Source organism: Vipera berus (genome assembly GCF_964194415.1).
Source record: "Vipera berus genome assembly, chromosome: 1".
Classification (NCBI taxonomy): domain Eukaryota; kingdom Metazoa; phylum Chordata; class Lepidosauria; order Squamata; family Viperidae; genus Vipera; species Vipera berus.
In genome coordinates, this window is record NC_138202.1 from 6,247,179 (window position 1) to 6,259,540 (window position 12,362).

The 12,362-nt window shown below is 53.0% G+C and overlaps 1 protein-coding gene across 4 annotated transcripts in view; it reads left to right on the forward strand.

Moving 5' to 3' along the window:
* The window catches only part of KDM4B (lysine demethylase 4B), a 275,813-nt gene extending 263,841 nt beyond the window's left edge, over positions 1 to 11,972 (forward strand). For 3 of the 4 annotated variants that reach the window (XM_081320789.1, XM_081320793.1, XM_081320791.1), the window contains exons 19-23: positions 6,142 to 6,327; positions 6,435 to 6,599; positions 7,956 to 8,075; positions 8,986 to 9,078; positions 10,284 to 11,972. In XM_081320789.1, coding sequence (XP_081176915.1) covers positions 6,142 to 6,327; positions 6,435 to 6,599; positions 7,956 to 8,075; positions 8,986 to 9,078; positions 10,284 to 10,445 — 726 coding nt within the window. In that variant the 3' untranslated portion in view covers positions 10,446 to 11,972. The remainder of the gene's footprint in view (positions 1 to 6,141; positions 6,328 to 6,434; positions 6,600 to 7,955; positions 8,076 to 8,985; positions 9,079 to 10,283) is intronic. The other variant, XM_081320792.1, reaches the window with a different exon arrangement.
* Positions 11,973 to 12,362: the final 390 nt, after the last annotated feature.

A 12,362-nucleotide genomic window follows, 5' to 3' on the forward strand; every position in this document is an offset into this window, starting at 1 on the left:
AGCTGATCATTGTCCCAAAAGCAAAAGCAACAGAACACGTTCAGAAGCAAAACGGAGCATGGGTCCGACGGGAAAGAGTTCACAGGCAAAGCAAACAAAACATGATCCCTTGAAACTGCAGTCCTTTGCAAACGGTTGCCTTCAGCCACCAGCACCGCCCACACCTTCCCTTTTTATCATGCGGCCCCCAAGGCGTGGCTTCTCAATGCCTTCTCCTCCTCCCTTGGAGCCGCCCTATTGCCTCCCTCTGTCCTGCTCTTGTTGCCTGTCAGCGGTTGCGAGCGTCTATGATGTCTTCCAGCTGTGAGTCCTCAGAGTCTGACTCAGCTTCGCAGCGCAGCTGGGTCTCAGCCTGAGTGTTCTGAACCAGCCCTCTTCTCGCAACCCCTAATTAAGAGAAGAGTCTGGAAAGCGTCCAAGGCTAAAAGGCTTCTGCCAAGATTTAATTACGCAGTTAACAAAAACACAAGAGCTTGTCTTCTCAAGCGGAAAAGTTGCTTTCAGCAACCAGCCCCTCCCCAAACACTTCTTTTATAGAGAGCTCAGGGCGTGGTCTCCCTGTGCCTCCTTCCGAGGAGTCCCATAGTCTTTCTTTGTTTGTCCCTGCTCGTCTGCCTCCTACGTCGGGCGTCCTTGAACAGGGCCAGCTGTGGGTCATCATCCTCCGCACTCTCGGGCTCACACAGCTGAGAAGAGGTCCCCGGCTGAGGACTCTGCAAAGCCTCCAAATCATCATCAGCCGGTTCGTTTCCCTCCTCCCCCACATCTGAGTCCTCCGATACATCGGACCCGGCTGTCGGACCCACAGGCTGGCCCTGAGTCACAACACTATCCCGCACCGCAGGGCCCTTCCCTCGGGTCTGCCGATCCGGATGCGGTCGGGATGGGAACTGTTCGTGAAAAGCAGTCACCAACGCAGGGGCATGAACGGCGGTCGCGTCTTCCCATGTGAAGTCCTCCGGCCCGTACCCTTTCCACTCGATCAGGTACTGGAAGCGACCTTTCAGCCAGCGGGAATCCCTGATGCTGGCGACCTCGTACTCGGGGGTGCTGCCTCCATCACGAGTTCCTGATGGGGGAGGTTCCGCTTGGCGAAGTGGACAGGCCGGTTGTTCGGGGACCAACAAGGACCGATGGAAGACGGGGTGCACGCGCAGGGAACGTGGCAGAGTTAAACGATAGGCGACCGGGTTGATGACGGCCTCGACTGGGAACGGTCCAAGGTAACGGTGGTCCAGCTTCCTCGCCGGCCGAGTGGATGGTAGGTTCCTGGTGGACAGCCAGACCCGATCCCCCACCGATAGTGGAGGCGTATCCCTTCTCGACCGATCGGCGAACCTCTTGTAGTCGGCCTTGGCCTTCTCCAGCTGCCGTCGCACCAACCGATGGATCGCCTGTAACTCCGCCATGAATTCGTTCGCTGCCGGCTCCGGTGAGTCCACGGGAGAAAGAGGGAAGAACCTGGGGTGATAACCCACGTTGGCCAAGAACGGTGTCATCTGCGTGGAGGTGTGTTGCGAGTTGTTAAAGGCAAACTCGGCTATGGCCAAATAGTCCACCCAGTTGTCCTGCTGCAGGTTAACATAGCAGCGCAGATACTGCTCTAAGATGCCGATGACCTTCTCGGTACCCCCGTCGGTCTGAGGATGATGCGCGGACGAGAGGCAAACCTTAATGTCCAACGCCCGCATCAACTCCTGCCAGAAGCGGGCTGTAAACTGGGCCCCCCTATCGGAGACGACTCTATCGGGAAGGCCGTGCAGCCGGAACACCTGTTGGATGAACATGCGACTAGTGGCGCGAGCTGACGGTAAGCCGCGACAGGGGATGAAGTGCGCCATCTTGGTCAACATGTCCACCACCACAAACACTGTCGTGAAGCCGGAGGATGGGGGTAGATCCGTCAGAAAGTCCATGGACACAGCCCCCCAGGGTCTCTTGGGCGTTGGCAAAGGCTGCAGTAAACCAGGCGGGGCCCCTGTCGCTGACTTGGCCTGCCTGCATGGGACGCAGGAGGTGACATAAGACTGGACATCGTGTCGGACTCGGGGCCACCAGAAGGTACGGGAGACCAGGTTCAGAGTCTTGAACAGGCCAAAATGCCCCGCAGCCGGGTTATCATGACATTGGCTGAGGACGAGTCCCCTGAGTGGCCCTCCTGGAACATAGAGCCGGTCACGATAATACAGGAGTCCATCCGTGACCGACCAAGGCGAATCTGGCCCCACCTCTTCCTTCCGCTGAGCCACCCACGCCTCCTGCTGCTGCGCCTCCCGGATCCGAGCCCGTATATCCACCGGCTCCCGCACCGCAGCAAAAGACTCGACGGGGATCACTGTCCTGGGCGGAAGCTTGTCTTCCACTCGGGTGTACTCGGGCTTCCTGGACAGAGCATCCGCTCTCTGGTTGTGCCCGCTTGGTATGTACCGCACCCAGAAGTCAAACCTCGCAAAGAAGAGGGACCACCGGATCTGGCGTTGGTTCAAATTCCGAGCGGTCTGCAGGCTTTCCAGATTCTTGTGGTCCGTCCGGACCTCGATTTGATGCCGCGCCCCCTCCAGATGATGCCTCCAAGCCTCGAACGCCGCCTTGATGGCCAGCAGCTCCTTCTCCCAGATGGTATAGTTGCGCTCCGAGGGATTCAATTTCCGAGAGTGATACGCGCAAGGGAAAAGGGTACCGTTGGGCGTCGCTGCCTGGAGTAACACGGCCCCAATGGCAATGTCGGAGGCGTCCGCCTCCACGACAAACGGCCGTTGCGGGTCAGGATGCTTCAAGATGGGCTCCTTCATGAAGGCGTCCTTCAAAGCTTGGAACGCCTGTTGTTCGGGGGCGTTCCACTGGAACCGAGTCTTCTTCTGCAGGAGCCGGGTGAGGGGGGCTGTCAAGGCAGCAAAGCCAGGGATGAATGTCCGATAGTAGTTGGCAAATCCAAGAAGTCGCTGAACATCCTTCACGCGACGCGGGGGTTGCCAACTCTGCAACGACTCAACTTTACTTGGATCCATGGCGATGCCCTCAGGAGAAATGCGGTGGCCCAAGAAATCAATGGTCACCTGGTAGAACTGGCACTTCTCCAACTTGGCAAACAGCCGATGTTTCCGGAGGCGCTGCAGGACCTGACGGAGATGCCGATGATGCGCTTCACGCGACGGGGAGTAAATCAGGATGTCGTCCAGGTAAATCACAACAAACTGGTCCAACAGATCCCGAAAGATGTCATTCATAAAATGCTGAAACACAGCGGGGGCGTTGGTCAGGCCAAACGGCATCACCGTGTACTCGAAATGTCCATAGCGAGTACCAAACGCTGTCTTCCACTCATCACCCGGCCGAACCCTGACGAGGTTGTAAGCTCCACGCAGGTCCAGTTTCGTGAAGATCTTAGCCTCCCGGAGTCGGTCCAAGAGCTCGGGGATGAGGGGCAGCGGGTAGCGGTTACGCACCGTGATAGCGTTGAGTTTCCGGTAGTCACAGCAAAGCCGTAACTCGCCCGACTTCTTTTTGACGAAGAGCACGGGCGCAGACACTGGCGAGGACGAGGGCCGGATGAATCCACGAGCCAAGTTCTTTGTCAGGAAGTCCCGCAATGCGGCCAACTCGGGCTCCGACATGGAGTACAAACGCCCCACTGGGAGAGGCGCATCAGGGACTAGGTCAATGGAGCAGTCGTAGGGCCTGTGCGGGGGTAATTGGTCCGCCTCTGACTCGCTGAACACGTCAGCAAAGTCGGACAGTACGGGAGGCAAGGAAACCCCTGAGGAACCCTCCACCTGGCCGGCACAGATATGGCGGGTGTGGTCCACGCACTGCAAACTTGGGAAGGTGACCAAGTTCTGAGACCAATAGATCTGTGGATCATGCGCCCGGAGCCACGCCAGTCCCAAGACCACGGGGAAGTGCAGATCCGAAGTGACGTAAAACTGAATGGCCTCCACATGGGTACTGATGGCCATACACACGGGTTGCGTGGCAGCCGTGATAGGCCCAGACAGGAGCACTCGACCATCGATGGTCTCCACAAGCATGGGCGGATCCACCGGACACTGGGGAACAGCCCATTTGGCCACAAAGGCCGAATCCATAAAGTTAGTGGTAGCCCCAGAGTCAATTAAGGCATGGACCGGAATCCCCTCTGGCTTGCCAGGAAGGATCAGTCGTGCCTCCAAAATCAAATGCCGTGGAGGTTCACAGGCACCGTCGGAACGGCGTCGCTCGGCGTGATCGTTGTGGGTCGCCCGATCTTTCACACCGTCTAGATCGGGCTCGGGCCGTTTCCCGATAGCAAAGCAGGGGACTTTCTCGGAGCAGGCTTGGTCACTGACGCCCGCTGACGCTTCTTTGGGCAAGAAGCAGCCAAATGTCCAGGGTCCCCACAGTAAAAACACAACCCCTCCGATCGTCGTCTGTCCATTTCCGTCACCGATAGACGGGACCTGGCGGCACCCAGCTCCATTGGCTCCTCCCTCTGGACTGGGGGCTCACGCACAACAGGGGCGGCAGGGGTCTGTGGGGTGGCACGGCGACTCTTACGCTGCTGCAGCCGGGCATCGATCCGCAGACAAAGATGGATCAGCCCATTCAGATCTGAGGGAATGTCCACGCGGGCCAGCTCATCCAACATCTCCTCTGACAAGCCATCCTGAAAGGCATCCACGAGCGCAGCCTCATTCCAGGCGGAATCCTGGCTAAGCAGCCGGAAATCGCTGATATAGGCCTGTAGGGGGCGCTGACCCTGCCTCAAAGCTTTCAGACGTCGGGTGGCGGTCTGCGCCTTAATCGGGTCCTCGTACATGAGGCGCATATGGTCACAAAACCCCCCAAAGTTATCCAACAAAGGGCTAGGCTGTGCCAACAGAGGCGTGCCCCAACGAGCTGCATCTCCCGACAGAAGGCTCAACACGAATCCCACCTTATCTCGGTCAGTGGGGAAATCAGCTGCTCTCACGCTGATATAAAGCTGGCATTGTCCCAGGAAGGCAGGAAACAGTTCTGGTTTACCAGCAAATTTATCCGGCATAGCTAACTGACATTTCCTCCTGGGTGAGGGGGCAGCATGTACCTGAGCCTGCAGTTGTGCCACCTGAGTGGCCAGCAAGGTGAGTTGCTGGTTGAGCTGGGCATTCTCGGCAAGAAGCTGCTCCATCGTAGTATTAAGGGGTGGGTGGCTGAAAGCAAACTGTTCTGAACCAGCCCTCTTCTCGCAACCCCTAATTAAGAGAAGAGTCTGGAAAGCGTCCAAGGCTAAAAGGCTTCTGCCAAGATTTAATTACGCAGTTAACAAAAACACAAGAGCTTGTCTTCTCAAGCGGAAAAGTTGCTTTCAGCAACCAGCCCCTCCCCAAACACTTCTTTTATAGAGAGCTCAGGGCGTGGTCTCCCTGTGCCTCCTTCCGAGGAGTCCCATAGTCTTTCTTTGTTTGTCCCTGCTCGTCTGCCTCCTACGTCGGGCGTCCTTGAACAGGGCCAGCTGTGGGTCATCATCCTCCGCACTCTCGGGCTCACACAGCTGAGAAGAGGTCCCCGGCTGAGGACTCTGCAAAGCCTCCAAATCATCATCAGCCGGTTCGTTTCCCTCCTCCCCCACATCTGAGTCCTCCGATACATCGGACCCGGCTGTCGGACCCACAGGCTGGCCCTGAGTCACAACACTGAGCATGAGTGGAGGGGCTAGGCTCTTCCTCAGATTGTAAGTCCTGGATCTCATCAGAGCCTTCCTCCGACTCTGATGGCTTCCCAGGCCCCTCCTCCTCCTCCCTGACTCAGCTGCCAGGATCACAGGCTGGCACAGAATCACAACATCCCCTCCCCCGAACACATAGTATCTAGTGCAAATCCCTCCTCTATTAACAGTCATAAATCACGTTTTCCAATTAGCTTGAAACGCAGGCTTTCCCTCCAGTTCTCCAACCCGCCATTTCTTATCATCTCTTTATTTAAAAAAAAAAACCCTTGACTCTCACACTATGGCAATATTGTTGTGTCTAACTAACTCCCGTGCACATTCCTTCTCCTCCCAGTGTCATCTAATCCTAACTCTTAAGAGTAAAACAAAAGTTAAGGAACATGGCTGCATCTCCGTAGGTTGTCCAAGCAAGAACATCCGATGTTAGCAGTGTTGATACCCCGCTTTCTTTCCAGAAATGTGTCTACTGCCGTAAGCGGATGAAGAAAATTTCGGGAGCCTGCATCCAGTGCTCTTCCGAGCACTGCTCCACGTCCTTCCATGTCACCTGCGCCCACGCGGCCGGCGTGCCCATCGAGCCCGACGATTGGCCCTACGTGGTGTCCATCACCTGCTTCAAACACAAAGCCGCCAGCCACGTGGTAGGTCTCCCTCGGATCTCTCCCTTTGCCTTCCTCTTCCTCTCCTTGCTTTCCCCCTCCCCCCGGCCCTTTTGCGGTGATGGGACGGTCTCTCTTGTCTTCTCCAGCTTCCCTTTTCCAGAGAGGTCTCTCTCAGCCAGACGGTCATCGCGAAGAACCGGAGCAGCTTCTATTACCGGTGCAAAGTGATTGGGGTGACCACGCAAACCTTTTACGAGGTTAATTTCGAGGATGGCTCCTACAGCGACAACATTTATCCAGAAAACATTGTGGTAAGTAGCTTTGAGGAGCAGGAGGCCTTAAGAGTAGAGCAGGGGTCTTCAAACCTGGCCCTTTTATGACTCCTGGACTTCAACTCCCAGAATTCAGTGCTTAGAAGGGAGTCAGTGTTGTGATTCAGGGTCAGCCTGTGGGGTCGGCAGTTGGGTCGGACGACTCAGAGGAGGAGGAGGGGGGTGTTGAAGAGCTTGCTGATGATGGCCTTGAGGCTCCGCAGAGCCCTCAGCCAGGCCCCTCCCACCTGGTCACGACGGAGACCCAGCTGTGTGAGCCTGACAGCGTGGATGAAGATGACCCACAGCTGGCCCTGTTCAAGGACGCCCGACGCAGGAGGCAGTCAATCAGGAGTAAACAGAGGAAGGCAATGGGGCACCTCGGAAGGAGGCAGAGAGAAGACACGCCCTGAACTGTATAAAAGGGGAATGCGTGGGAGGGCTGGTTTGCTGAACGTAACCATTTGAATAGCTCCTGTTTCATAGCTCCTGTTTCATGGTTGGTGTCTTGTTTTGCTCTGTTTTATGTTAATAAATTTGGCAGGCTTAATTCCAGCCTCTTGCCGTTTGTAAAGGGGTTGTCCCTGCCTTTTCTGCAGGGCCGGTAGCAGGCTGGTACAGAACAGTCAGTGGGGTTTGTGGAGAGGAGGTGGAGGTGGAGGTGGAGGAGGAGGAGTGCTGTGGGGTCCTCGGTGCTCTCTGAGCTTGTTGGTTTTCTTGCAGACGTTTCATGACCCAACTAGGGAACGTCATCAGCACTAGAAGGGGGTGGTTGTGCTTTCTTTATATACTAGGGGCTTGCTGTGTCAGAGTTGATGGGAGTGTTCTTGGTGCTTCCGTGATTAGGCTGTTGTTTACTGTTTGATTCTGTATCTGAATTGGTAGTTCCTTGATTAGAATTTTTTTTTTCCCGCTTGTCACCTTGGTGTTTTGCTCCTGGTAAGGATGTGCTCTAGTCTTTCTGTTTCATTCTTAATTTCCCTTATTGTCTCTTTCGAATGGTGTGGAAATGTGGTTTATCTCTATGGGCCTGTTGATGGCCAGTTTGTTTGAGGAGCAAGGTTCAAGGAAACCTCAAGTGTTGTTGGCTTGGTCTAGGACAGGGCTAGGCAAGCTTGGCTCTTTTATGACTCGTGGACTTCAGCTGAGCGTAGCTAGCTCAGGAATTCTGGGAGTTGAAGTCCACGAGTCATAAAAGAGCCAAGCTTGCGTACACCCCTGATCTAGGAAGCTCACCGTTTTCCCACTTGAAAGAGTAAGGCCCGTTTGATCAGATTAGTGTGGCCGCCGACTGGACTCCAGGACAGACCCTGGCCCTCAAGAGCTGCTTGTAAAAAAATAAATTTTGCTTCTCAGAACAGAGACTGCCTTAAGATGGGGCCCCCTGCGGAGGGTGAGCTGGTCCAGCTGCACTTGACCAACGGCGTCACTTACCAGGCTAGGTTCATCGCTGCCCACGTCAACCAGATCTTTCAGGTGAAAGCCCAGGATTTGCCTTTTTTTACTTCACTTTTTTTAATCCTGCCCAGGTTGGTTTTACAAATAACTCAAAGGTGGGCTCACCTTCCTCTTCCTTTTTTCCTCACAAAAACAGCCCTGTGAGGTGGGTTGGTGACTGGCCCAAAGTCACCCAGCCAGCTTTGGATAGATGGATGGATGGATGGATGGATGGATGGTTAGATGGATGGATGGATGGATGGATGGTTAGATGGATGGGTGGATGGATGGATGGATGGATGGATGGATGGATGGATGGATGGATGGATGGATGGATGGATGGTTGGATGGATGGATGGTTAGATGGATGGATGGATGGATGGATGGATGGATGGATGGATGGATGGTTAGATGGATGGTTAGATGGATGGTTGGATGGTTAGATGGATGGTTAGATGGATGGTTGGATGGATGGATGGATGGATGGATGGATGGATGGTTGGATGGTTAGATGGATGGATGGTTAGATGGATGGATGGGTGGGTGGGTGGATGGGTGGATGGATGGTTAGATGGATGGTTGGATGGTTAGATGGATGGATGGTTGGATGGATGGTTGGATGGATGGATGGATTGTTAGATGGATGGATGGATTGTTAGATGGATGGATGGGTGGGTGGATGGGTGGATGGATGGTTAGATGGATGGATGGATGGTTAGATGAATGGTTGGATGGTTAGATGGATGGATGGATGGTTAGATGGGTGGATGGATGGATTTTTAGCTGTGCACCTTGCCCCAAAACTAGGGCTTATTTTGGGAGTAGGGCTTATATTAGGCCCACCCATGCACCCCAAAATCAGTCGAGGGTTTATTTTACTTTTGGGGAAATGGGTAGGATCCTAAACAAGAGGCCCAGTGCTTGACAATTGCTCCAATTCCTTCTACAGGTAGAGTTTGAAGATGGCTCTCAGCTGATGGTCAAACGAGGGGAGATCTATACCCTTGACGAAGAACTTCCCAAGAGAGTTAAAGGTCGCCTGGTGGGTATCTGGGTCTCAAACCGTGCAGAGATGCAGCTTGGAGCAGGGGTTGGGGAGGAATTTTGTGAAAATACGCTCAAAGGATCCAGTGGGATCCTTGGCGCTGGGTCATTTCCCTGCAGATGTTTCATGACCCAACTAGGTAATATGATCAATGCTAGGAGGGAGCAGGCTTGGCTCTCTAATTACGGGTAGTCCTCGACTTACGACCACAATTGAGCCCAAAATTTATGTTGCTGAGACATTTCTTAAGTGAGTCCTGCCACATTTTTTGACCTTGCCACAGTTGTTAAGTGAATCACTGCAGTCGTTACGTCAGTCACACTGTTGTTAAGCAAATCTGGCTTTCCCCCTTGACTTTGCTTGTCAGAAGGTCCTAAAAGGGGGTCACATGACCCCGGGACACGGCAACCGTCATAAATGTGTGTCGGTTGCCAACTGTCTGAATTTTGATCGCCCGACCGTGGGACTGCTACAACGGTCGTAAGTGTGAAAAATGGTCACGAGTCCCTTTTTCCAGTAATGTTGGAGCAATAGCAATAGCACTAGCACTTAGATCCGGGGTAGGCAACCTTGGCTCTTTTATGACTGGTGGACTTCAACTCCCAGAATTCCTGAGCCAGCATGGCTCAGCTTGGAAACCTCTCCCTTTCCCCTCAGCGTGGCTGGCTCAGGAATTCTGGGAGTTGAAGTCCACGGGTCATAAAAGGGCCATGGTTGCCTAGCCCTGACTTAGACCTATACACCGCTTCACAGTGCTTTACGGCTGTGTCTAAGCCGTATATCGAGTCAGCATCTTCCTCTTCCCCCCCCCCAAATAATCTGGGTCCTCATTTTACTGACCTCGGAAGGATGGAAAGGATGGAATCAACCTTGAGCCGGTCAGGATCGAACTGATGGCAGCCGGCAGACAGCAGTATTAGCCTGCACTACTGTGTTCTAACCACTGCGCCACCACGGCTCCTGTAACTTTGAACAGTCACTAAATGAGCGGTCATAAGGCGAGGACTACGCGTTTCCCCCCCTAGGCTGCTGTTTATTCCTCGATTGCCTCAGCTGGTCTGTACACGAGTCGAGTGCAAACCCCACACTCCCAGGGGCTTGGAAGGGCAGGTGGTGGCCACCTCCTGCCTTCCCTCACGCCAATAAGATCTCCTTGTGGTCTCCGCTTCCTCCCTCATGCCTCGCCCGTTCCCGTCCTTCAGCAGTCCCTGAGCAGCGGCGCACCTCAGGAAGAGACGATCTCAGGAGACGACTCGAAAGCCGCCAAGCGCCCGCGGGTGGGCACCCCAAAGAGCATCGAGGACGGTAGCCCCGGCCCCAACTATTTTGCCACGATGGAGGCCCCGCTGCATGCCAAGTTCTAGCCGAGGACGCCGGGAGGAGCTTGGCCGGGCGGAACAGCGCTTGACGTTTCAAGGAAAGGAATAACGGGGAACAATCCCTTTGCAGCCACCCCACCCACCCGCCCGCCCGCCCAAAGTTAATTTAAATGGAAAACTGTGGTGAGGGGATGACCCAGCCGTTGTGCAATAACTTGCAAATTTAAATTCTTCTCCTTCCATTTTGGGGTTGTCTCTTTTTTTTTCTTTTTTTTTCTGGTTTTTTTTTCCCCCCTTGTGTTTTTGACTTTTGGGAAGCTTGACTTGCTCCTCGCCTACCTCTGTTCTTTCTGACGATTTTTGGAATGGACAACACCTTCTTTTTTCTTCTTTTTTTCTCCCCCTCCCCTCTTCCGGGAGGTTGCACGTAAGGGGTGGGTGGGGGACAATTTCACGGGACGGGGTGGGGCAGGCTGGAGAGAACCGTTTCTCTCTTCCCCCCACCCCCCCGGTAAGAAATTCGGAACGAGAGAATACGGGCAAGCGAAGCGATCTGTGACTGAACTTTCAATCTTTCATTTGTTTGTTTTCGTCGGTTTAAAAAACACAAAAAAAGCCTCAAAAAAGGCTTCCAATCTGCAATGGTGACTCCAGTTTTTAAATCTCAGCCATCTCTCTCTCTGTTCCCCCCCCCCTCTCTCTTTCTCTCTCTCTCTCTCTCTCTCTTTCTTTCCCCCCCCCTTTTTTTTAAAAAAAAAAAAGGTGCTAGTTACCCGACTACTGAAGCAACTTTTTTTGGAATTAGCAATTTGTGTATGTATGTATGTATTATATATACATATATCTATATCTATATATATATTTAAAAAAAATTGCCTTTGATGTTTTTCTATTAAAAGAGGGGGGGGAAGAAAACATGGTGTTTTTTACAAAAAAAAAAAATAGCAAGCAAAACGAACAAAATGAAAGAGTGAAGGATTTGCACAGGTATTTTTTTTTCCCCCTCCCTTGTATAAAACTTTCTTGGGAATCGGGCCCTCTCCTTGGTCCTGTATTCGAATCCAACCACTTGAAGTTAATGGTCCCCCCCCCAACAACCCTTCTTTCCTCCTCCTCCTCCAAAAAATAAAAAAAAATTAAAAAAAAAACTTTGCCATTTTGCAGAGAGCAGGGGGGGAGCACTTTTATTTATTTTGTTTTATTTTGGTGGGGCTGGGGGAAAAATTATCTCTTTTACAGGAAGAAGAAAAAAAAAAACAACCCCAGAAGATGGGGACGTTTCTGTTAAACAAAAGACACTTTGAAATGAAATGTTTTGTAAAATAAATGACACCATTGCAAAACTGTGAGTAGGTGGGTTTCAATGTGTCCGCCTTTTATACCAGCGGTGCTTTCTTTTCTCTTATTCCTGTCTAAGCTGGCCAGGGAATTCTGGGAGTTGAAGTCCACCCAATCTTTGACTTGCCAAATTTCAATATTAGTGATCTGAAGGAACGATTTAGAGTTTAAAGCAGGGGTGTCCAACTTTGGGCCACTTTAAGACTTGTGGACTTCAATTCCCAGAAACCCCCCCCCCCCAGCCAACCATGATCAGGGCTGGCTGGGGGATTCTGGGAATTGAAGTCCACAAGTCTTAAAGTGCCCAATCGTTAGACAACCCCCCCCCCCTGGGTTTAGATGTAAAACCAGCTCCGAAGCCTGAAAAGACTTCCTTTCTCACCGATGCCCCCGAATCGCCTCTTTTGCTCAAGAGAAGCCGAAGGGACACGGTGCTGACCCAGGGTACACCACAGAGGCAATGCAGTCAGCTGGCAATTCCAACCCCCCCCCCCTTTAATTGCTCCAAATTTTCCCCAAATGGGGAAAATTTCAAAGGAAGACACACACACACACACCTTCAGCCGCCTCTGGCTGCAAGTCGTTTCACACACAGTCTGCTTACAAGGGGAATTTACTCAAGGC